This window comes from Cherax quadricarinatus, chromosome 22 (genome assembly GCF_038502225.1).
Source record: "Cherax quadricarinatus isolate ZL_2023a chromosome 22, ASM3850222v1, whole genome shotgun sequence".
Classification (NCBI taxonomy): Eukaryota; Metazoa; Arthropoda; class Malacostraca; order Decapoda; family Parastacidae; genus Cherax; species Cherax quadricarinatus.
The window spans coordinates 29,915,887-29,941,919 of NC_091313.1; the positions used below are offsets into that span (position 1 = coordinate 29,915,887).

Genomic DNA, 26,033 nt, shown 5'->3' on the forward strand with positions numbered 1-26,033 from the left:
CTTTGATCTTCTGTTGCTCGTTTCTTGTTATTGATGTGTATATGTGCGTATGAGTGTTTACTCACCTATTTGTGGTTGCAGAAGTCGATTCACAGCTTCTGGCCGTGTGTGTGTGTGTATGTGTATGTGTGTGTGTGTGTGTGTGTGTGTGTGTGTGTGTGTGTGTGTGTGTGTGTGTGTGTGTGTGTGTGTGTGTGTGTGTGTGTGTGTGTGTGTGTGAAAGAACTTGTGATAGTGGTGAAGGAAGGAGGTGTAGGGTAGTGGGGAGAGATCGAACGAACGGTAGAGAGGGGAAATGGGCGGGAGGAAAGGCAGGTAGGTAGAGGGGTGAGCGAACGGGAGGACAGGCAGGATACCGGGCGGGAAGGCAGACAGTTGAGAGGGGAGCTGAGGATCGGGTGGGTTGGTGAACGGAGAGGCGGGAGGGTGGGCGGGCGGACGGGTGTATCGGCGGGGAAAGAGTGGGAGAGGGGAGGTGGGAGACTGGAGGAAGGGTGGGCGGGAGACCCCAAGCGCTGGGTGTGTGTGGAGGTGCGCGGCAGTGCTTCAGTGTGGTGCTGAGTGTGGTGGTGAACACTGGCTCTCCGCTGGACCGCGAGTCAGTGAGTGCTCGCGGGTGCACCGCGGCCTGCACACGGATATATTCCTTTTGTGATGAGGGTGGGCGTTCGCGGGCGTGGGCGTGTTAGTGGTGGCGGGACGGCAGACTGTTGCTCCTCAACGACAACTCTGCAGCTTCGGAGCCTCCACCAGGATAACCACCAACTGCTCAGGTTGACTGCAGTCAACCTGCGCATGGACGAGTAGTCAACCTGATCTGACTGTGTATAGACCAGCAGCCAACGTGGCCTGACTGTATACAGACATTCAGTCAATTTGACTTGACTGTATGAGCCAGCAGTCAACCTGACCTGACTTTGTATGGACCAGCAGTCAACCTGACCTGACTCTGCATGGATCAGCAGTCAACCTGACCTGACTCTGCATGGACCAGCAGTCAACCTGACCTGACTGCATGGACCAGCAGTCAACCTGACCTGACTCTGCATGGACCAGCAGTCAACCTGACTTGACTCTGCATGGACCAGCAGTCAACCTGACCTGACTCTACATGGACCAACAGTCAATCTACTGACCTCTCATAGTAATATACTTACCTCCCATAGAGACAATATATCTCAGGGATATATTCACCTGCCATTGTAATACCTTTCACAGGTAGACCTCAAACTCAGTGATGCATTCACCACCTACGTGGATATACTCACCTCCCACTGATGGTAGTCAGACATGACAGCCATCAATAAAATATCTGACCATAGCTTCATTGCCCTACTACAATCTCCCAGCTCAAACCGATTGATTTCCACACGTTGTATATGACCCATCCTGCGTGATGGAATGTGTCAGGGGAAACACACTCTTGTACCCGGTATAACTATCACATAGAACAGAATACCAGCAAATTTGCTGATATATTCAGTTATGCTAAATGTGATATAAAGATAACTTCACTGTCAAGTGTGTCGCACGATTAACTTGGATATGGTGACATTCCTCATTATTTTCTCAGAAGTTCTTCCTAGTCTGTCATTAGTTGACATAGGCCTACTGTGTCTACCCACTGCGTCCTAGACAATTTTATAGTGACCTAATTTGACTTATGTGATCTGTTTTCCGCGTGACCTATTGAGAGTTGTAAGATTACATGGCCTTCTTTGACCTGTGGCGAAGTAATGTATTTGTTTGAGAGGCTAAACAGATGCAGACGTTTATAGCAGAGCAAGTCTTGATTTTTACAAAATTTCTCTCACAGCTGAGTTTTTTTTCGTCCGCCTACTAGCGAAGCGTTGTCCAGATACTTTGTTCCTCGTAGGAAAATACGTGGGTGTTGGTGTTTAACTGCTTGTCAGTTATCTTCAGCTGAGGCAGGTATTATTTACATGGTGACTTGCTCAGTGGCTCATTAGGACTGTCTTAAAAATTGACAGCTGTGTCAGTGGTTCTCCCCTCGAGGTCAAGGGCATGGGAGCCTTGTGGGTGGTCACCTACTGGCAACTCCCCTCCGGTTCCCGACCGGGGCCCCACCGCAAATGCGGGCCTGGGATGACCCGGGGCACGGGAGCCAGTGGGTGCTCGATTCCGGGCGTCTCCCCTCCGGTCCCCGCCCGGGCTACGACCAGGGGCATGGGAGCCTTGAGGTGGTCGTCTAGGGGCGTCTCCCCTCAGGCCCCCGACCAGGCTACGTCCTGGGGCACGGGAGCCAGAGGATGCTCGCCTCCGGGCGTCTTCCCTCTGGCCTTGATACTCTTCACCTCTGGCCTACAGGAGGCTGCTGTGGTCACTGACCTCTCATAAAGTACTAATGTGGTTTAAGACATTCTTAATCTGCCATGACCTGTGGTGATATTTTGAAATGTTTTAATTTTGTACTGTGACTTGATCTTTCGTGACCTTATATAATTTCTTAGGTGCTGTGAGCTAGCAATTTAGCGTGGTCAGCCACGACCCTTAATGATCTGCGAGTTATTTTCTAGTGAGATCCTTTGTAATTATCCACATTTCTTGATATGTCCTCACTCTTTTTTTTAACTTCTTCAAGAGTTTGACATGTTTTAGTCAGGTGTTTACATACCTGTAGCTGTTGTATATCTTATTTTGAAACTAACCCGAAATACAGTGACATTCACCTGCCAAGTTTAGCGGACGGAGGATCAAGCCTTCACCACTTACTGCGGATATATGAGCATACCACTTAAGGAAACACGGTGCATTATCGTTACAATGTGTATTTAAGTGAAGCTCTAAACCCGTGTAAAGTATTTAGCATAATAAGAATGATGAGCCTCAGTGGACGGACGCATTACTCTGTGTGGTAGTAATAGACTGTCAACATCGACCTGAATTGACTTGTAAGAATCCGTCTTATTTCTTTCAACTAGTCTGACCTGTCATAACTTAATTTGACACATTTTGACTTGACTAGACCAAATGCATCCAAATACTCTATGAAATACAATTAGCACTGACCGGATTGGAATGACCGAAGCTACGCTGTGGACCACGATCAGCAGTGACCTGACAGACTCAAGAGCATGCAGATGCTCGGTGCACCAGAGTCAGCTCACCACTTGGAACGATCATAACCAATTTTATTAAGCAGAAATATCTTTCCTGTTCACTTATTGCCGCTCTCAAGAAATCTTCCTCGTCTCCCGAGAATAAAACAACATACCAAAAGTGTTCCATCTATAATTATAAGCTTATTAATAACCACAAATTATAGCAAAGTAATTATTAACCAGAGTTATTGTTTGGCTAGAACAAAAAAAAAATAGTTCTACTTATTTTGCTTAGAAAAAAAAATTCAGTAGAGTGAATAAATAGCTTGGAATTTTATTGCCTGGACGACAAAGTGATGTTTTCATTTGCTATTATTTTTTGACATCTGGGGTCTTTTTTTTTTTTGAATAACGGACTTTTTTGTTTAAGTGGAAAATGGCCAGATTCAGGAGATTTCCTGGACAAAGAATATTCCCGGTCAGAGAGTATTCCTGGTTAGAGTGTATTCTTGGTCAGAGAATATTCCTGGTCAGAGAGTATTCTTGGTCAGAGAATATTCCTTGTCAGAGAATATTCTTGGCCAGAGAATATTCCTTGTCAGAGAGTATTCTTGGTCAGAGAATATTCCCGGTGAGAGAGTATTTGCTACTGTTTTATAGATGATGGGATTTGACTTTAATTGCCTGATGGGATTTACAATTGTTGGTGATTGATTCTGCAACCAAGGAATTGTTGGACTGTGATTTCTTTTTGGTTGATGCTCTGTTGAAGTTGGTAAATGATTGTGTTGGTGAGGGGCGTGCTTGTGCCGGTGAGAGGGAATGGTAGTGATGGTGAGAGGGAATGGTAGTGATGGTGAGAGGGAATGGTAGCGATGGTGAGAGGGAATGGTAGTGATGGTGAGGGGGAATGGTAGTGATGGTGAGAGGGAATGGTAGTGATGGTGAGAGGGAATGGAAGAGATGATGAGAGGGAATGGTAGTGATAGTGAGAGGGAATGGTAGTGATGGTGAGAGGGAATGGTAGTGATGGTGAGAGGATATGGAAGAGATGATGAGAGGGAATGGTAGTGATGGTGAGAGGGCATGGTAGTGATGGTGAGAGGGAATGGTAGTGACGGTAAGAGGGAATGGTCGTAATGGTGAGAAAGATAGTAGTTGCTGTTGAGTGAGACTCCTGTATTGGTGAGTGATTGGTTGATAATACGCCACCTGTAGCCTTCATGTATCAGCATGGTTGCTAATGGGGAACAGCTTGTTAATGGTTGATAAAGGGAAGAGGTGTGTGTAGTGTATTAGTGGTTGCCAAGATAGCGTAATTCACTAATGGTCGCTGAGAGTAAACAGGGGTGTATGACAGCCCGAGTGGATGTTTACGGTGTAAAATATGCTAATGCTCTTCTTTCTTGTCTACCCCATACACAATTATGCTGTTGTATTTCTGTATATATTTTTTAAATCACTTTATGTTGCTGCCTTTCAGTATGATCCTGTATAGTTCTATGCTCATGAATTGTTGTATATTGCTGTATGGTTGTATATTGCTTTATGGTTGTATATTGGTCTATGGTTGTATATTGCTGCACAATTGTATATTGTTATATGGTTGTATATTGCTCTAAGGTTATATATTACTGTATGGTTGTATATTACTGTATGATTGTTGGCTGGATATGCCTGTAATGTTGCATATATTTGCATCCTTGAATGTTTCTGTATCGTTGTATGTTCCTGCAACTTTGCACAGTTCGGTATCTTTGTATGTTCTTGTGTCGTTGTATGTTGCTGTACAGATGTATATTGCTAATCAATCAGGGCAAACCATTAGAGAGAACATCAGTAGTATAAACTCTTGCTAGCTAATGCATGTGTGTGTGTGTGTACTCACCTTGTGTGTGTGTGTACTCACCTTGTGTGTGTGTGTACTCACCTTGTGTGTGTGTACTCACCTTGTGTGTGTGTGTGTGAACTCACCTAGCTGTACTCACCAAGTTGTGGTTGCAGGGGTCGAATTATAGCTCCTGGCCTTGCCTCTTCGCTGGTCGCTACTAGGTCCACTCTCTGCTCTATGAGCTTTATCGTATCTCTTCTTAAAACTATATATATGAATCCTGCCTCCACTACATCATTCTCCAGAGTATTCCACTTAATGGCAGCTCCATGGCTGAAGAAGAACTACTTCCTAACATCCCTATTACTCATCTGAGTCTTCAACTTTCAGTTGTGAATCTTGGTTGCTGTGTCCCATCTTTGAAATATTCTGTCCCTATCCACCCGTGTGTGTGTGTGTGTGTGTGTGTGTGTGTGTGTGTGTGTGTGTGTGTGTGTGTGTGTGTGCGCTGCATATTGAAAAGATTATACTTCATTTTACTGACTGGTTATATACAACTTCCCAGTCAACATAGCCAGAGGTTTGAGTGTCTTCAATGATTGATGGTTTGTGTCTATTCGCCTGTTAGCGCAGAGGGAAAACAGAGTGGATTGTCTATAGCAAATTCCATGCTCTTTGATATTGCATGCAACACGCCTTCGCTGAGGTGTGGTTTGTGTCAACAAATGTGGTTGATCAGCCTGTGATATTACCTATTTGTAGCTGCAAGAGCACAGTTACGCTAGTGATGTACCCTCTACCGTGTTTAATCTATCGTGTTCAGTTTTGGTATTTTCCATTTAGCATTTTGATAATAGTCCAGGAAGGACCGAAACACCGTCCTTGGATTCCTCTAAGTTTGATTATCTCTGATATGTTTTATACAGCCACTATGTTGTGGCTTTTTTCTTCATGTTCTAGGAGGGAGGGGATAAAGGAGGTTTCGAAGAGGAAAATCAGCAACCAACAGACTTGTGAGAGTGAATAAGAACGAGTGATTTTTATGGCTTGACTTGTTGTTAACGTGTGAGTGAGGAAGGATTCAGGAGGGGAGTCAGGGAAACTGGTCAGCCGGACTTGAGTCCTGGAAGTAGGAAGTACAGTGTCTGCACTCTGAAACAGGGATGAGAGTTGGTCATTTGAATGTTGACGTCTGCACACTTCTGGCAAAGACAGCTGTTAAATGAGTGATGATGAACGTGTTTATATATATATATATATATATATATATATATATATATATATATATATATATATATATATATATATATATATATATATATATATATATATCTCAGAGTAGTGGGAGTGGGAGTCACTTGTGACTCTCTTTCGTTCTCTCTCTCTCTTGTTCCCATTTTTTCTTCTTTCCTCGGCTCCTCACCCTGGGTTCTATACTCCTGTTCCCGTTACCTCTGTTTAATGGAAGAACTTTGTTACTGCTTCCATAAAAATCTCGAGTGTGAATAACTCTACTGGTGGAATATCCTCAACTGGCTAACCATTTTGTTTGGTCCAAACCCCCAATTTTTTTTTTGTTATGGTCACTCTGGAAAACAAGATCTATTTTTTTGGACATTGCAGCAAGTTTTTTTTGTTATAAAGTGAATGAATCGCGCTGTTGTTGTGAATATAAGTGTTGTGGAAATGAGTGTGTAGAGATTCTGAGAAGAAAAGCGTTTGCAGCACAGTGTAGACTGTCGTGTGGCTCGTGAGAAACTGTGCGGATCGTGTGCAGCTACACTTGTATGGTACTACCGGCAACAGTAGCCAAAAGCAACAGTCGCCAAAATAAAGCAACAGTCGAGAGCAGCAACAGACACCAGGAACAATAGTCGCCAGAGTACTGAAGTAATGTCTCAGCATTAAGTGGAAAAAAAATCACCAGCCACTCACGTTTGTAAAGTGATAACGAATAGAGAGCTACATACAGAAGCAACAACGACGACAAAAAATTAGCGTGTGTTTTGCGAAGTGCATCTTGCGAGTGCATCTTGCGAGTGCCTCTTCCGTGGATTCGAGGAAGCGAGTTTGCATATCCATTGCTTTCCGTGGACCACGCCACTAGCATCCTCTGAAAGTTGTCAACACGGCTCCTTTTACCTCGTCATCACTGATCTCTGCAGTTCATCATCACTAGTGTGTCGTCACTGCTGTCCTTCAGAACCTGTCAGATACGCTTTTAACGCAGCACGTTTAAAATAACAGTCCACCATACCCCGTGCTCCTGCTATTGTTGTCTGAAGTGACGAAGCTGGGAGTCAGGGTCTGACCCAGAGGCGCCTGCCACAGCAGCAGCGGAAGCCGCAGCAGCTACAACAGCAGTCGCAGCGGCCACACCAACAGACGCAGCAGCAGCAGCAGAAGCAGCAGCAGCAGCAGCAGCAGCAGCAGCAGCAGCAGTAGTAGTAATAGTAGTAGTAGTAGCAGCTGCCGCAGTAGCAGCGGCCACAACAACTACAGTTGCAACAACAGCGGCAGCAGCAGAAGTAATAGCAGCGGCAGCAGCACAAGCAGCAGCAGCAACAGCTGCAGCAGCAGCCGCAGAAGCAGAGGCAGTAGCAGCCACAGGAGCAGCCAAAGCAGCAGTCGCAGCAGCAACCGCAGCAGCAGCAGCAGCAGCCGGAGCAGCAGCAGCAGCAGCCGGAGCAGCAGCAGCAGCAGCCGAAGCAGCAGCAGCAGCAGCCGGAGCAGCAGCAGCAGCCGGAGCAGCAGTAGCAGCAGCCGGAGCAGCAGCAGCAGCCACAGCGGCATCAGCATCAGCTACAGCAGCAGCCGCAGCTGGAGTAGCTGCTGCGACAGCGGGAGCAGCAGCAGCAGCAGCAGCAGGGGAGGGAGCAGCAGCAGGAGGTGAGGCAGGTAGTGTGGGATGGTGGCGGCCGTGGGCAGATAGCCGTGTGATAGCCACCGTGGCTGTGGCTGGGTGCGGAGCGGCCGATGGCTTCTCTACCTACGTCCTCGTGTACCTGGTAGGCCGCTCTCTCCTCACCCCCCTCGCCGCTCTCCTTAACGCCGCCTCTCAACAAGCCTCTACCATGGTGAGTAACACTTAGTACTGACATCAAATTGTTGTAGCTGTCTAAATAAAGCACCCGGCAACTCCAGTTGGTGTCACTATCATTTACAACTCGCCTGTATTCCTGTGTAATCTGATTCTAATTCTTATTATCAAATTCCCCCCCGCTATCTTTTTCTTGTCGTGTGCTCCGTTCAGTGGCGAGGCTATATACATCAGAGATGTCTGTTTTAGGGTTTAAAGTATTTTGAATGGTCGGAGAGAGGTTACGATCAGCATTAATAGCTCACACGTAGGAGGTAGTTTAAAGCCTATGATTCACCTATTGAAATATAGTAGCCGTTGGCTACAGTATAATAACAGCTAGCTTAATGACTGGTTACAGTGGTCTGAAGGAAGTCTTTACAACCAAACCACAAGTTCAGAATAAAGACTGGACTACAGTTCCATTTCCTTTTCATTTGCTAGTTGATGATGGTCAATTACGGGAGAAACGTGGTCCAGGTTTCCAGTTTATAGGTTATTTATGAACTGCAACTAATGAGAAACTTCGCTGTTACCGTTTCGCTCTCGAGGAATAATGTGAAGTCATAGCCCTTGGAGAGCGAAACTTTGCTTCAATAAGTGTCTGACCAGCGTGGCTGTGGTTCGTACGTTGGATTACGTGTGGCTAGCAGCAACAGCGTGGTTGATCTGACCCTAAGCCACCGTTAGGTCTGGTCATGGACCAGTTCGCGGGAGAGTTGGCCCCCGGAACAACGTTCAGGTAAACGCCAGGTAGACACAGGTGTTGTTCCGTCTGTCCGCAACTCTACGGTGTGAGCACCCCAAGTTTAACTACTGACGCTGTACTCTGGGATATACAAACGTTCACTGGCAGCACTCTCACTAGTGTAAGGTAAATTATTTATTTCTAATCCCAACTCTCAATTTGATTCAAAGCAACATTAATTTCTCTGAGCCAGTTATAGCACATGCACACACGCACACACACACACACACACACACACACACACACACACATACACACACACACACACACACACATCTGGACAGGCTAAAAAAGGGGATCTGGACAGACTTCAAAGGGGATCTGGACAGGCTACAGGTCTAATGTGACAAATTGCTCCTGGAGTTTAACTTCACCAAGTGAAGCTTGGAGAAGGGCACTGAAGATCGCAGTCTGAGGACAGACTCGTAGGGCAAAGGCTGCAAAACTGACTCAAGTACAAAGACCTTGGGGTGAGCATCATACCAAGCATATCCCCTGAGGCGCACAACTACCAAATAACTGTTGCAGCAAATATGCGCCTGTCAAATCTAAAAATAGTGTTTCGATATCTAAGTAATGAGTCACCCACCTACAGTGTTATACCGTGTACGTCAGAGCCATACTGGAGTACACAGCGCCAGTATGGAACCCACACCTGGTCAAGCACTTCAAGAAATTTGAGAAAATGCAGAGGCTTGCATCAAGACTAGTCCCGGAGCTAAGAGGTATGTCCTATGAGGAGAGATTAAAGGGACTCAGCCTGACGACACTGGAGGACAGGAAGGATAGAGGGGATATGATAACTACGTACAAAATACTGGGAGGAATTGACGAGATGAACAGGGACAGAATGTTTCAAAGATAAAAAAATTGAAACAAGAGGGCGTAACCGGAAGATGAAAACTCAGGGATGTTTGGAAGTATTTCATCAGCCTTAGAGTTATCAAGAAGTGAAACAATCTGGAGAGCCTTGAGAACAGGTACGACAAGGCTCCTGGAGCAGGTGAGAGTGGATCTACTGGCGACCAGGAAAGAGGTTGGGCCAGAAGCTGTGACTCAACCCTTGCAACAACGCTTAGGTGAATACACATACTCAAACATTCGTTGAATCATGTATAAATAATTAAATGTATAAATTAAATATGTATTAAGAAATACACTTCATGTATATAATAATTTAATTCCTGTAACAGTTATAATATACAAAACTTATGAATAATAACAATGAAAAGAATATAATGTTGGGAGGATCTGTTGGGAAGATCTGTTGGGAAGATCTGTTGGGAAGATCTGTTGGGAAGATCTGTTGGGAAGATCTGTTGGGAAGATCTGTTGGGAAGATCTGTTGGGAAGATCTGTTGGGAAGATCTGTTTGGAAGATCTGTTGGGAAGATCTGTTGGGAAGATCTGTTGGGAAGATCTGTTGGGAAGATCTGTTGGGAAGATCTGTTGGGAAGATCTGTTGGGAAGATCTGTTGGGAAGATCTGTTGGGAAGATCTGTTTGGAAGATCTGTTGGGAAGATTTGTTGGGAAGATCTGTGGGGAAGATCTGTTGGGAAGATCTGTGGGGAAGATCTGTTGGGAAGATCTGTTGGGAAGATCTGTTGGGAAGATCTGTTCGGAAGATCTGTTGGGAAGATTTGTTGGGAAGATCTGTTGGGAAGATCTGTTGGGAAGATCAGTTCTGAAGATCTGTTGGGAAGATCTGTTGGGAAGATCTGTTGGGAAGATCTGTTGGAAGATCTGTGGGGAAGATCTGTTGGGAAGATCTGTTGGGAAGATCTGTTGGGAAGATCTGTTCTGAAGATCTGTTGGGAAGATCTGTTGGGAAGATCTGTTGGGAAGATCTGTTGGAAGATCTGTGGGGAAGATCTGTAGGGAAGATCTGTTGGGAAGATCTGTGGGGAAGATCTGTGGGGAAGATCTGTGGGGAAGATCTGTGGGGAAGATCTGTTGGGAAGATCTGTTGGGAAGATCTGTTGGGAAGATCTGTTGGGAAGATCTGAGGGGAAGATCTGTGGGGAAGATCTGTAGGGAAGATCTGTTGGGAAGATCTGTGGGGAAGATCTGTGGGGAAGATCTGTTGGGAAGATCTGTGGGGAAGATCTGTTGGGAAGATCTGTTGGGAAGATCTGTTGGGAAGATCTGTTTGGAAGATCTGTGGGGAAGATCTGTTGGGAAGATCTGTTGGGAAGATCTGTTGGGAAGATCTGTGGGGAAGATCTGTTGGAAGATCTGTGGGGAAGATCTGTTGGGAAGATCTGTGGGGAAGATCTGTTGGGAAGATCTGTTGGGAAGATCTGTTGGGAAGATCTGTTGGGAAGATCTGTGGGGAAGATCTGTGGGGAAGATCTGTGGGGAAGATCTATTGGGAAGATCTGTTGGGAAGATCTGTGGGGAAGATCTGTAGGGAAGATCAGTTGGGAAGATCTGTTGGGAAGATCTGTGGGGAAGATCTGTTGGGAAGATCTGTTGGGAAGATCTGTTGGAAGATCTGTTGGGAAGATCTGTTGGGAAGATCTGTTGGGAAGATCTGTTGGAAAGATCTGTGGGGAAGATCTGTGGGGAAGATCTGTTGGGAAGATCTGTGGGGAAGATCTGTTGGGAAGATCTGTTGGGAAGATCTGTTGGGAAGATCTGTTGGGAAGATCTGTTGGGAAGATCTGTTGGGAAGATCTGTGGGGAAGATCTATTGGGAAGATCTGTTGGGAAGATCTGTTGGGAAGATCTGTGGGGAAGATCTGTTGGGAAGATCTGTTGGGAAGATCTGTTGGGAAGATCTGTGGGGAAGATCTGTTGGGAAGATCTGTTGGGAAGATCTGTGGGGAAGATCTGTTGGGAAGATCTGTGGGGAAGATCTGTTGGGAAGATCTGTGGGGAAGATCTGTTGTTAAGATCTGTTGGGAAGATCTGTTGGGAAGATCTGTTGGGAAGATCTGTTGGGAAGATCTGTGGGGAAGATCTGTTGGGAAGATCTGTTGGGAAGATCTGTTGGGAAGATCTGTCGGGAAGATCTGTGGGGAAGATCTGTTGGGAAGATCTTTTGGGAAGATCTGTGGGGAAGATCTGTTGGGAAGATCTGTTGGGAAGATCTGTGGGGAAGATCTGTTGGGAAGATCTGTGGGGAAGATCTGTTGGGAAGATCTGTTGGGAAGATCTGTTGGGAAGATCTGTTGGGAAGATCTGTTGGGAAGATCTGTGAGGAAGATCTGTTGGGAAGATCTGTTGGGAAGATCTGTTGGGAAGATCTGTTGGGAAGATCTGTGGGGAAGATCTGTTGGGAAGATCTTTTGGGAAGATCTGTGGGGAAGATCTGTTGGGAAGATCTGTTGGGAAGATCTGTTGGGAAGATCTGTGCGAAAAATCTGCAATTTTCAGTACAGTGACTGAAGTAATATCAATGTGTGGGATAAAAAGTAACTACCCATCATCAGGATTCATTACTGGAACATAATGTAACAATCCACATTATATAAAAGTTAATCTTTTGAATATTGTGACGCGGATCGCCTCTTTTTTTCTCTATATAATCAATGCCCATAACTCCCTTTTCGTTTCTGCTGAAGAGGACCTCAGTTGGAGACCGAAATATGAAGATTCCTCTCTCTCATTCTCTCTCTCTCTCTCTCTCTCTCTCTCTCTCTCTCTCTCTCTCTCTCTCTCTCTCTCTCTCTCTCTCTCTCTCTCTCTCTCTCTCTCTCTCTCTCTCTCTCTCTTTCCACGCAGGTTAATGCTGTTATATTTACCCTCAAAATAACTTGTGAACTTGGTAATCCGTCAGAAAGTTAATTACCTTTGCTTTTAATCTAGCCACTTAGCTAACTACTTCTTGTCAATAAAAAAGTTGCCAGTGACACAGTAGCATTTAATAAGATGCTAATAAGGTTCCAAAAGTAAATAATTAGAAAGGTTCCAGGAGAATATAATAAGCCACAAGGGGAACAAAAGACCTCCGAAGAAATTAAATACGCAGCGAATTTGGGTTCAGTGGCGTGTGGTAGAAGCAGTCAACAAGGTTCCAGCAGGATGTAGCAGTCGGTCAACAAGGTTCCAGCAGGATGTAACAGTCGGTCAACAAGGTTCCAGCAGGATGTAACAGTCGGTCAACAAGGTTCCAGCAGGATATAACAGTCGGTCAACAAGGTTCCAGCAGGATATAACAGTCGGTCAATAAGGTTCCAGCAGGATGTAACAGTCGGTTGACAAGGTTCCAGCAGGATATAACAGTCGGTCAACAAGGTTCCAGCAGGATATAACAGTCGGTCAACAAGGTTCCAGCAGGATATAACAGTCGGTCAATAAGGTTCCAGCAGGATATAACAGTCGGTCAATAAGGTTCCAGCAGGATATAACAGTCGGTCAATAAAGTTCCAGCAGGATACAACAGTCGGTCAACAAGGTTCCAGCAGGATATAACAGTCGGTCAACAAGGTTCCAGCAGGATATAACAGTCGGTCAACAAGGTTCCAGCAGGATATAACAGTCGGTCAACAAGGTTCCAGCAGGATATAACAGTTGGTCAACAAGGTTCCAGCAGGATATAACAGTCGGTCAATAAAGTTCCAGCAGGATATAACAGTCGGTCAATAAGGTTCCAGCAGGATATAACAGTCGGTCAATAAGGTTCCAGCAGGATATAACAGTCGGTCAACAAGGTTCCAGCAGGATATAACAGTTGGTCAACAAGGTTCCAACAGGATATAACAGTCGGTCAACAAGGTTCCAGCAGGATATAACAGTCGGCCAATAAGGCTCCAACAGGATATAACAGTCGGTCAACAAGGTTCCAGCAGGATATAACAGTCGGTCAACAAGGTTCCAACAGGATATAACAGTCGGTCAACAAGGTTCCAGCAGGATATAACAGTCGGCCAATAAGGCTCCAACAGGATATAACAGTCGGTCAACAAGGTTCCAGCAGGATATAACAGTCGGTCAACAAGGTTCCAGCAGGATATAACAGTTGGTCAACAAGGTTCCAGCAGGATATAACAGTCGGTCAACAAGGTTCCAGCAGGATATAACAGTCGGTCAATAAGGTTCCAGCAGGATATAACAGTCGGTCAACAAGGTTCCAGCAGGATATAACAGTCGGTCAACAAGGTTCCAGCAGGATATAACAGTCGGTCAATAAGGTTCCAGCAGGATATAACAGTCTGTCAACAAGGTTCCAGCAGGATATAACAGTCGGTCAACAAGGTTCCAGCAGGATATAACAGTCGGTCAACAAGGTTCCAGCAGAAACTTATAAATAGTCAATAAGGTTCCAGCAGGATATAACAGTCGGTCAACAAGGTTCCAGCAGGATATAACAGTCGGTCAACAAGGTTCCAGCAGAAACTTATAAATAGTCAATAAGGTTCCAGCAGGATATAACAGTCGGTCAACAAGGTTCCAGCAGGATATAACAGTCAGTCAATATGGTTCCAGCAGGATATAACAGTCGGTCAATAAGGTTCCAGCAGAAACTTATAAATAGCCAATAAGGTTCCAGCAGGGTTCAGCAAAGTCTGTAAGGGTCTAGCAGCTTGTCACTGGCAACAAGTAGGGTTGCATGAACTTATTCTTATTAATCAGTCTGCCGAACTCATTGCAGTTCATACTGCAATAAATAAACGTCATATTTTAGAAATAATTGAGGAATTTTCTATTATTATTATAATTATTATTATTAATATTATTCTGATTGTTATTGTTATTATTGTTATTATTATTATTTTATTGTTATTAACTATTATTATTATTATTATTATTATTATTATTATTATTATTATTATTATTATTATTATTTTATTTATTGTTTACTAATTATTATTATTGTTATTATTATTATTATTAGTATTATTGTTATTATTATTATTATTATTATTATTATTATTATTATTTTTATTATTAATATTATTATTTTTATTATTATTATTATTATTATTATTATTATTATTATTATTATTATTATTATTATTATTATTATGATGATGATGATGATGATGATGAGTGTTATTACCATCTTTATCATAGATGTGCGTGATCTTTCACGTGATTCTGTTCCTGCAGAATACCCAAGTGGGATCATACCAGACATTTATCCACAATGACTCTAGCATTTGAATTAGCAAACTCCTAAACAGCAGCTGGTATTAGTTACAAAGAAAAAAGCGTCATTGCTGCCATATTTTAGTGAGGCAAACCAAAGTAGCTTTCCGAAGCGTTTGGAAATCAGGTCCCGACCTTTGGTGTAGCCAAAAGCACACTGAGTTGTACCAGGTCTTAAAACATTACAGGTAAAGCTAATGGCTATTAAACTTTTAAGTCAGATGAAGACTACTTAAATTAGTATGTAGTCAAATTAACTATGTTACAAGCTTATGAGTGTACAGGGGTTAAGTGCAGGTGAGAATTTAAAACTAAGTAAACGTTGGCATTGGGAAGACTAACATGGAGTTAACCGGGGCCAGTTATAGTGTATCAACAAGTGGTATCAGCCTTCAGGTGTCAGGAATTGAAGTGAATTGCTACTTTATTTTGGGATAATGTTATTCCAGCAATTCGAGAACTTTTGCAGGATCATTAACTTGAATCTGTGTTTGAAAGAGTTTAAGTGACTGAAAACTTATGTAGTGAACCGAGAACTGAAGAAGAGAACAAAAAAAAAAATATAATTTCTCCCACCATCATACCCGGAGAAAAATGTCAGAGTAAATATTTTTCTGGTCTTTCTGACGTTGAAGGTAAATAATAAATGTTACCTCACTATAAGAAACAACCACATATGACGAACGAAGGTATAAACACTGTGAAAGCAGACTGTTTAAAACTCCACTCACAGTCGTTTGGTAACAGTGGTAAACACTGGAACACGCGGAAACAAATGAAAAAATAATTTACGGTGTTGAAGATCAGTATAATAGATTTCCCGGTAACTAAAGATAAGGCTACAGAGTGCAAGGCATCTTTCTACAGTGATTGTCAAGAGGCTCTGAATAAGACTTATGTTCAGTGAAGGTGTCCTGTCTTTGTCAGATAACACTTGTCTCACGCATAATGTGTTACTGGAGGTATATGTCTGTACCACTATACAAGGCAATTGTCAAGAGTCAGTACTACTACCTAGTGTAGGTGTATCGTGGGAGTTCCCTGGAAGGGTGAATTGTTATTAATTAGAAATGATTTTCTGTCATCTGATGAAGATACACAAATAATCTGCACACTGGAGAGAGGGGCTTACGGTGACGTATAAAGTCACACTGTAAATGATGAAAGTCGGACCGAAACGTCGTCGTAAACTTCTCTCTTCTAAGTGCGGATTATTTGTGTATTGTTCCAATCACGGTATTGTGCCTTTTTGTTATTTATCTGATGAAGAGATCCTTGAATCAGTTCATACTGATTTAAATCTGAAAAAAGCAAAGGCTCCATTACCTGAACTTGGCCAAATAATTGCTGTAACAAGGACTGTTTGCAACTGGGATTCCTCTGAGAATTTTAACCTTGTCTTGGAGGATCCAGTAATTTGTTTGGCCCTGTTGTCTAACAGTAGCATCGGGCAGGAGCTACACAATTCAAATGAAAACCCCGCGGCCATCACTTCCTATCCTATCGTTACAGGATTATCAGAAGGTGCCATCCCCTTCCCCGAGGGAAGGACGTTGATGCAGGAAAATAAAAACATCTTGGTTACATCATTTAAATCAAATGTTTCTGAGGCCGTAGTAGTCAATTTCTCTTAGTGATTCTTCTAAAAATATGGAGTTCTCTTGAAGGACTCTACTAAAACTGATAAGGGGATTACTGAGCTTGAGGAAAGATAAGAGAAGACATTAAAGAATTTAAAGAATGTCAGGTGATTGGTTAACCAAGACATTTTATGGAGCAGACATCATTGTTCTCAATTCCTGATTTTGAGAAACTATTTGCTGAATAAATATAATGAACTGAGTAGACTCTCTACCTAAGTCAAGGGCAGCATGCGTGTGGGTCTGCTCGTGGGCGCCGTACGTGTGGGTGTGCAGGTGGGCGGCGTGCGTGTGGGCTGCGTGCGTGTGGGGTGGCGTGCATGTGGGCGGCGTGCGTGTGGAGCTAGCGTGCTGGAGCTTCAATCCACGCCCCCTTCCCTGTGCTTCTTAGTAATTAATGAAAAACCTAGCTACCTGTGTTTACTTCTGTGGCTGTAGCGGATACTCTCGCCAGCCAGCAGGCCAACCAGTGTGTCAGGTATTCACCCAACCTGCCAATCTGCCTGTCTGCCAACTTGCCGATCAACCAGTCAGCTAGCTACCTTTTTAGCCAGCAAGCCAGTTAGTCAATAAATCAGTAGGTTAGTTAGTCATCCAGCCAGCCACTCAACCAGCTAGCCTGTCAGCTCTTCTTTCCTATACTCTTGCGCTCCAGTCCACAGGATACATTCTACGTCTTCGCTCAATTAGTTCGTTCGGCAGCAACCCCTTGCCCAGACTCGAGGTTCAATAACCACTTCTCTGGTCATTTCTGCGTTTTGTAGGTTCTCTTGGAACCTTTTCTAGTCTAATCAAGTTTCCATTTTTCACATTATCTACTTTTGCGAGGAGTGATAATTACCGACAAACCTACAGCTACTTTCAACAAAGAAATTAATATCTGAGGTCACTTCCTGAGCAACCTGCCTGTGTTGTGCTTACGTTGAACTGAGTGCTGCTAGCAACAACAGCCTGATCAGGCCTGGTCTGGGACCCAACCCTGGGGGCGATGACCCGTGGAATCGAGTACTGATAAAATACACTATCCGCCATGAGACGTATGTACAGTAACACAGCGTTCAGTAATACTGTCTGGTGCGACGGCTCCTCCGACAGACAGGAGGGAGATTTTAAACTGTGCTTCTGTGACAGTAATGATCCCAAGTAACATAGGCTGAATGTGTGTGTGTGTGTGTGTGTGTGTGTGTGTGTGTGTGTGTGTGGTGACGCCTTACTAGTGCTGGAGAAGGGGTAAAGGGGGTCCCCGACTCTCACCACCATCTGTCTCCCTCACCATTACCTCTCATCACCACCTTTCACCACCACCTGTTTCTCTCTCTCTTTCTCCTCACCACCTGTCTATCTCCCTGCCTCACACAACCACCTGTCTTCCTCTCTACCTTTCACCATCACCTGTTTCTCTCTCTCTCTCTCTCTCTCTCTCTCTCTCTCTCTCTCTCTCTCTCTCTCTCTCTCTCTCTCTCTCTCTCTCTCTCTCTCTCTTCTCACCACCTGTCAATTTGCCTAACACAACCACCTCTTATCACCACCTGTTTTCCTCTCTCTCACCACCAGCTGTTACTCTATCGTAATGATTACTTTCACCGTTGAATTTCCGAATTGAATTTTTAAGCTTCAGTAAGTTTAATCTTGCAGTTGCACGATTAACAGGTGTGGGGGCTGGCCAGGGTATGTGAAAAACACCATTGAACTCTTAACAGGTGTGGGGGCTAGCCAGTTAGTGTGCGAGAAACAGCTGCACTAATAACAAATATCTCAATAAAAGACAGATGTAGTAACTGGAAAAGAAATGGCGAGGAGACAGCGCGAGAAGTAATGCAGGGTTATATAGGTTTGGAGTAGAGTAGAGTAAAGGGAGGAATAAATGTGTGTGTGTGTGTGTGTGTGTGTGTGTGTGTGGATTAGGGAGTAGCTGGAGGGTTGTGTGTGGCCCAAAGGATAGGAAGGGAGGAGGAATGTTTGGGAGAAGTGGGGATTGAGAGAGGAAGGGAAAGGTTGGCTGGTTGGTTAATTGATTTTAAAAGTCTATGGCCTACACGAAGCGTATTAAATACCCTGTTCACTGCTAGCCAAGAATATGTTAATCAATAAAATTCGGATTAACGCAAACTCTCAGTGTATGTACATTGATGCATATACTCTACCATGGAGAGTACATCTCTCAACGTATATACTCTTCATGGAAGAAGGGAATGAAATGGTGTTTTGTGCGGGGGGGGAGGGGGGAGGGAGTACGAGGGATGGAAGAGGAAAGGGAAAAAGGAGGAGGAGGAGGAGGAACGGACAGGCTCGTGGAGGAATGCGGCAGGCTTCACTTTGATCATATTACGCCTAAGCTGTCTCACGCATACTGAGGCACACACACACACACACACACACACACACACACACACACACACACACACACACACACACACACACACACACACACACACACACACACACACACACACACACACACACACACACACCGAGCTCAGTGAGCAGTCGCTAACTTCTAAGACAGTAAAGACAGACGAGATAACGAAAATAATACATGAAAAAGTAAAGGAGGTTATAACTGAACATAAACTATCCATGACCAAACAGCAGACAGAGAGAAATCTGTGACGAATTTTGGGCTGCTAAAGGAGGAAGGTGGGAGACAAGAAGTAAATGGAAGAAAGACGAACACAAGTAGATGAATGATTTTTTACCAACTTTATGTTCAGAGATGGAATAAAAAAAACACCATAGAACCCAAGGTAAAAGTAGCAATAATTTACAACCTACACTGAACAAAAGGAGACCGAGGCAGGAATATGAGAACGGAGGCACAATGTGAATCCTAGTGATGGCAACACAGACAAAAGGTATCAGCGAAGCAAAGTTGCTGGTTTTAAGGGATTCCATTCTCAAGGAAATCAACTAGGAGAATTGGGATCGACCTGAGGGGGTGGAAACGTGAGGTACATGGTGAACAGGTAGTAGTGGGCACGTTCTGCTTCACCTGGATTTCGAGTTGAGTGAATCTGACACCTACCACAACGAGCTCACTACTAGACGGTACTTAACTTTGAATATCTGGTAGAAATAAGAGCAGAAAGAAGAGAACACACAAATAATGAACAAGAATATGGAAGTAGGCACCAAGCAGGACTGAGAATTTATCTAAAAGGAAGCCACTGGGACATCGATATAAATGGCGAGACAACCCAAGAGAGGATAAAAGGCCAAGGGGCCATGTCTGTGTCATCTTTACTAATATGACCCTCATTCTGTGCGGCCCAAGTTGGGTAGCCAGGGGCATATGTCCCCGACACAAACAAGTCTCAGCACATGTGACTCATCATATATGGCCTGGCTTATACGTGGCCCGATGTATGTAGCGCGGCACTTGTTTGGGCCAACTCTGTTGATAGTTTTCTCAAGAAGAAGAAACAATGTTGCTAAGAGTAACAGATACGTCGGTGCGGCTGATTTATTGAAGCGTCAAAGTTTGCGCGGCTGGTAGGCTAGGGTTGGATTCCAGGGTCTGCTGCATTATTTCGAGAGCTAGTCTATAATTCTGGGTTCTCTTGAATAGTTTTGGGTCTTGTTATATAGGTCTCAGCCCTGCTGCATAGCTTCGGGTCTCATATTTTCGGGTCTTTTTTGTATAGATATGTTTCTTGTTGTATAGTTCCTTGTCCTGTTCTTAACTTACAGGTTATATTTAGTACCAGGTCCTGCTGTTTAGATCAGGTTATATGTATTTAGTTCTGAGTACCGTTATTTCGTTCCAGGAACTCAGTAATTAATATAGACCTATATTGTAGCCTTGCTGCTTCTCTGAACTCCACTCTTTTCTCAGTACTAAGTAATCTGAAGTCATAAGCTCGCTACAGATATTGAATCTATTTCACATTAAGTAGATGTAAGAGTTACAGTAACAACATGGTCAAATGTGTCAACAAGCAAAAATACGAAACTATACAGAACGTTAATTTGTATATACATCAATTTGTATATACATTAATAGAAACGCATCAAAGTTGGCTCACTATGTTAAATTACCTGTGAATTAGATTGCAATTTATACACACTACCTTTCCACAAATTTCCTTGTAGATAAGATGTTGTAGTCTCTCGGATGCATGATGCCCTTGAGGAGTAAAAACAGGCTAATTTATCGTCAGTGAGCTACCGTGTTTCACAGGAGAAATATTAGAGGCGACTTCCTTCGTCTGTTTTTGAAAGGTAGCATGCTCAGAAATTCCTTTGTAAGGTTCTGATGACGATATTCTTAGGTGTTACTCCAAGCATTCAGAGATTTGTAACTCACTGTTTTTGTCGTCGGTACTGCTTGAAGACGAATATACAGGCAGGTTAATGTCATGACATCAGAGAGGTGGTTAGAGAAATGAGAGAAAACTTCAGGAGATGCAATTTCCTTACCTCTTAAGCTATCTCCTTTAAAAATACATAACATAATAATTACGTGACAGTAAACAAGAAAGCAGATTACCTGTCAGTTAAGGACGCAGTTCTCTTTCATTCCGAATTGGTCCTTGAACATTATACGAAAGATTCAATGAAATTAGAAATAAGCGTCAAACTAAGTGAAATCTGACAGATTCTTTCAGTCTGAGGTAGGGGGGGGGACGCCTTAAACCTCTCAAGGGAGGATCATCGATGCTGGTGAGTGGCTCATGATGCAATTAAATGGAGCTATCCTCCCCTTAGGCATTTCAGTCTTAGGGTGTAACTAACAGAAATGAGACGGATTATTTAAGGAATTATTCTATTAAGCTTGGATACAGGCACACTGAAAGGGCAGGCGTATCGCCGTTGTTTCATGGGCAAACTTAAAATACTATAAGCTGATGTAGCGGAAACACATGAGACAGGAACACCTGCGCTAGAAACACCTCCACTCTTTAAACACCAAAACTTGAAACTACCTACATTATAGTGTATACCAGAACCTTTCGGAAGAAATGCAGAGAAAAGATGTTTCGTAAGATGGAGAAAAAAATATATATTTTTAAAAATTTTGTATAATAACAATGGTAGAATTACCGACAAAATGTTAGATAAATGAACATAGCTGCAACTAACTAATGTGACATTTTATGGTGGCAACGTTTCGCTCTCCAGGAGCTTTGTCAAGCCGTTCTTGGAGAGCGAAACGTTGCCACAAAAAATGTCATATTAGCATCTGTGTCCATTTGCCTAACACTACAGACAAAGATACCTTATACCTAACATCTGAATACTTCCAGCAGACACTGGAATCTTCTCACAGAGGTAGAGTATTTTTCTGGCAAAAGATATGATATTCCAGCAGAAATGGAATTGTTTTATTGTAATCATATTGGTACAATTACCGACAGTATGTTAAGAAAAAGGACCCTTTTAGTATTTTAACACATTTTTCCTATGGATGCGACCCACAATAGTCAACTAACTCATAGGTACCTAGTTGTACTGTTAGGTGCTCAGGGGCATCAAGGGTGTAAGGAAACTTGGCTGTGTTTCTTCCTCCCAGGGAATCGAACTCGAGACCTGGCTACTGTGGATCTAATGCTCTCACCAGTGAGCTACGCGGCACCCTCCAGGGTACATAAAAAGACAGTGTTGGAATGGAAGGAGGGGGGGAAAGGGGCCAAGGTATTTCAAGAAAAGTCGACTGGTCTGACCGTGGCCGACTGGGGATTATAGGTCTGGAGACCGAGGCCCGTGCCCTGCCGTGGGTTGTGAGGATCAAGATTTTGTGGGCTTTTCACCAGTCTGACTGAGGGAAAAGCTATCAGTTTGAATAATGCTGAAAAAAAAATATCATGATCTTGCGGGTCTTGGAAATCTTGATCTCTAAACCAAATGTCGCCTTAAATAAGGTTTCAATGTTTCTTACAGTGATTTTATTACTGTTTTTCTCTATGTTTTATATCTGTAACTCTTAATTCTCCTACCAGTTAATAGTCCAGGGGATCCTCGCCCCTCCGACCTGGCCTAGGTAATTTGGAATGTTTGTGGCACACAGTCCGTGGTAGGCATCCCAGCCATGATGATCAGGAATGAAATGGAGTAACTGGTCAGGGGTCCCACTTCAATACGGGAGATAGTTGGTGATCCCTTTTATGAATGTACTCGCTCCTAACGTCACTTGACCAACGCTCCACCACCAGTATATCTCCCAAATTACTCCTAATGTTACTTGACCAACACTCCGCCACCAGTATACCTCCCAAATTACTCCTGATGTCACTTGACCAACTCTTCGCCACCAGCATACCTCCCAGATCACTCCTAACGTCACTTGACCAACACTTCGCCACCAGTATACCTCCCAGATCACTCCTAACGTCACTTGACCAACACTTCGCCACCAGTATACCTCCCAGATCACTCTTAACGTTACTTGACCAACGCTTCGCCACCGGTATACCTCCAAGATCACTTCTAACGTCACTTGACCAACACTCCTCCATCAGTATACCTCCCAAATCACCCCTGATTTGCTTCCCAGCACAGCTTGGTTAATTAGTCACCCAACAAGGCAGTCTGGCCTCAGGTTGTTAACCGTTTTATTAAAGAAACATCTACCAAGGGCCAATTCTAGCACTTTCTCCACGAGAAACACTCATCTTCCCTTACCTCCTACCTTACTGTATCCTGGTCTTCACCAACCACTAATCAGCAGTAACCATTTCCCAGCAGGAACCCATCCACCAATAATTAGGTTTCAGACCCGAAACGTGTCCATAATAAAGTGTCCTAAGTGTTTGCTCATATGTCTTTAACTATAGCCCCAACCCCCCACTAGCAACCCACCATCATCCACAACACCTACCCCAACAACAACCATCCCCAACACTACCAAGAAATAACTCCGTCATTTAACCGTCAACTAGCATCCACAACCACCCACCACTAACCAGCCAGTGATAACGACTTATTTTAAACCACCACCAGCCCTATCACGGCCACCAACTCCAACAATCACCCCGCCTCCCCAAACAACCACCACCACTAGGAACAAGAACAAGAACGCTGCCAGCATTTACCTAAAAAGTACCAGCAGTCTCCCTAGGTACATGGGACTAACTCACACAACATATGGAGCAGCTGCTGGCTCCCACAGCTTGACTGCTGTTTATGTCTGAAGTAGTACTCGCTACAGGCAGATAAAGTTGGCACATATGTGTGTGAGAGAGAGAGAGAGAGAGAGAGAGAGAGAGAGAGGAAGGGGAGGCAGGATCGTGTGCTGTAGTAGGATTGAAGGATACCAAGTTTTCAACTCCATGAGCATCCCGTAGAGAACTGAGGAGACTCAGTAGAGGATTAATCATCACGTTAAACAAACTCAGTAGCAGCTCAAGTACAAACTTAGCTATTAAACAAGTAATTAACGACCAGCAAGAGGCTCGTTTAGTTAGAATCAACAGTACTGGCCAGACCTCGAGTCAGAGGTAACACCCATGATATTCTTTCACACATTGCATGTTGCATATTCGTTCAATGCACGCGACCTGCGTTTTATGTCACTATGAAACTACGTGGTTCAATAATTGTTCATTTTCAGTCTAAACCATTTTTTTTTTATTAAAAGTAGACGATAAATTCCTTTTGTTTATGAACGAACGTCACGCCGAAAATATTTGAAGATTATTTTAATTCTGAAAGCAAAATTTTTAAGATTTATTGAGGTTTAAAAATGCTCTTTAATTAATAAAGTTAGTAATTACTCATAATTTTGCAGGTTTTCGAAGGAAAGTAAATTGCAAACTAACTTTTGCAAACTAGAAAAAGTGGCTTCTGATATGCAACAGATTTATTTAAGTTTATTACATAGGTTTATTACTTAAGTTTATTACATAAAACGCGTTATTTATTTTCCATAACTGACTTTCTTTTCTAGATTCCGGAAGTCAGACTTCCCCCAGATTGATGACATGATCAGACAGGCTGTTGGTGCTAGCAGCACCATATCCAACTCAGGCACCAAAGCATTTTTTTTTCCCATATATGAAATACAAACAACGATTTAAAAAAATATATTTTGAGTAACATCCCTAGTCTAGCTTCTACTGTCTAGTAAAGCGATTTACTCTTCCTTATTACTGACTTGCTAGATAATAAAAAAGATAAAAAATATTCAAATTATAATCAGCAGTATATGGTAAGTTTGTGTTTCTAGTTTAAAAATATAATATAAATACTTGACTGTGCTCACATACGTATTTGTAAATTTGTGTTGTTGGAAATCCTGACTCCGTAACAACATAAAATATACACGTGGCTGGTCCAGCAAGCAGTCCAGCGACTGGTCAAGTGACTGACCAAGCAACTGGCCAAGCAACTGGTTCTGCTAAAGATCCAAATGTAGGCCCAGTGACTGATCCAACGATCAGTTCAGTGACTGCTGTGCCGACTGGCCCAGCTACCGATCCAGCGACAGGACCAAACGTCCTCCAAAATAATTGTTACCTGACTGCCCTGGGATAGTACACTGACCTTCACCTCCTGTTCCTTAATCAAGCTGACCGCTGTGTTATGCTCCTTCGTACCGTGTGATTTTCCGGAGTAAATTCCAACCTGATTACAGCTTCGGAGAGTGATTGTGTCACGGAGAAAATTAAAACCCGACTTAAGCATTACGTCGTTTAAAGTGTAACGACAGAGCCGAGACGCTTTTAGCTACGCTATTATATTTCTTGGGTAGATGAAATACCCATACTTTTATTATGTAATTGTAATATAGCTTGCTACCTCCCACTGTGGTAGGGTGATTCGAAAAAGAAGGAAGCACAGGCACCATCATTCGTTCCGTAACTCTCTTGTTAGAGGCACGCAGATATCAAAATTCAAACGAGCTGCGAAGTGCAGCATCCTCACTCCTCCTTTATTGTAAAGAATCATCACGAATAAAAGTCACTCTCAGAATTCGGCGACCACTTATCGGTCCGTCATTGACCAATAAGTTGACAATGACCATGAACGGACCACACCGTCGTGTAAACTTTTTCCTCTGAACTGTAGGTTACTAGAGAACTGCGACTCTGTGTAACAGTGATCAGCAGTGTGATAACATTAGCCAGAGGAATTTCAAGCAGTTTCCAGAGCCATCCCGTTTGAAGGAAGGTGTTGTGAGGACTCAGCAAGTAGACAGTACGAGGCGCACCACTGAAGGAGAGACGGAACCTCACAACTGTGTGAGGTGGAAGAACCTGCAAAGAGTGTCACGGGTTAAAACCCCACAAATACCGTGGTTTGTTTGCAAACGTGTTATTACGATTCCATGAGACAAGTATGGTACAGAAGCAGCATGAAGAACACATATAACTTTCGACGGCGTCCGCACAGTGTTGACCTTGGTGTGCTCATCACTGTGAAATATTGCCAGGTTAAAGATTTTCCTTACAAACTGTCCTTTTTTACCATGACATGGGAGGTGACTATGAGGAACTGTTACCTGTTGTCGGTTCCGGGAGTCATCGTTCTCGCGCCCCGGTCCAAGATCAGGCTATTGCTTGGTTTCTGAGGTTCACACACACTACCCATGTTTGCTTCCTCGAGACTCAAGGTCACGCCTTCTGACTTTCTATGAGTCGAAGT

The 26,033-nt window shown here is 43.6% G+C and overlaps 1 protein-coding gene across 6 annotated transcripts in view; it reads left to right on the top strand.

Annotated features, from left to right (window-relative positions):
• alpha-Catr (alpha-catenin related) overlaps positions 1-26,033 on the top strand; it is a 375,248-nt gene that overhangs the window by 73,597 nt on the left and 275,618 nt on the right. For 4 of the 6 annotated variants that reach the window (XM_053778135.2, XM_070087621.1, XM_053778133.2 and 1 more), the window contains exon 1: positions 7,182-7,970. The exons of 1 other annotated variant lie outside the window; for it this stretch is intronic. In XM_053778135.2, the coding sequence (XP_053634110.1) occupies positions 7,968-7,970 (3 nt within the window). In that variant the 5' untranslated portion in view covers positions 7,182-7,967. Of the gene's footprint in view, positions 1-7,181; positions 7,971-26,033 lie in introns of those variants that run through there. One more of the 6 variants, XM_053778129.2, reaches the window with a different exon arrangement.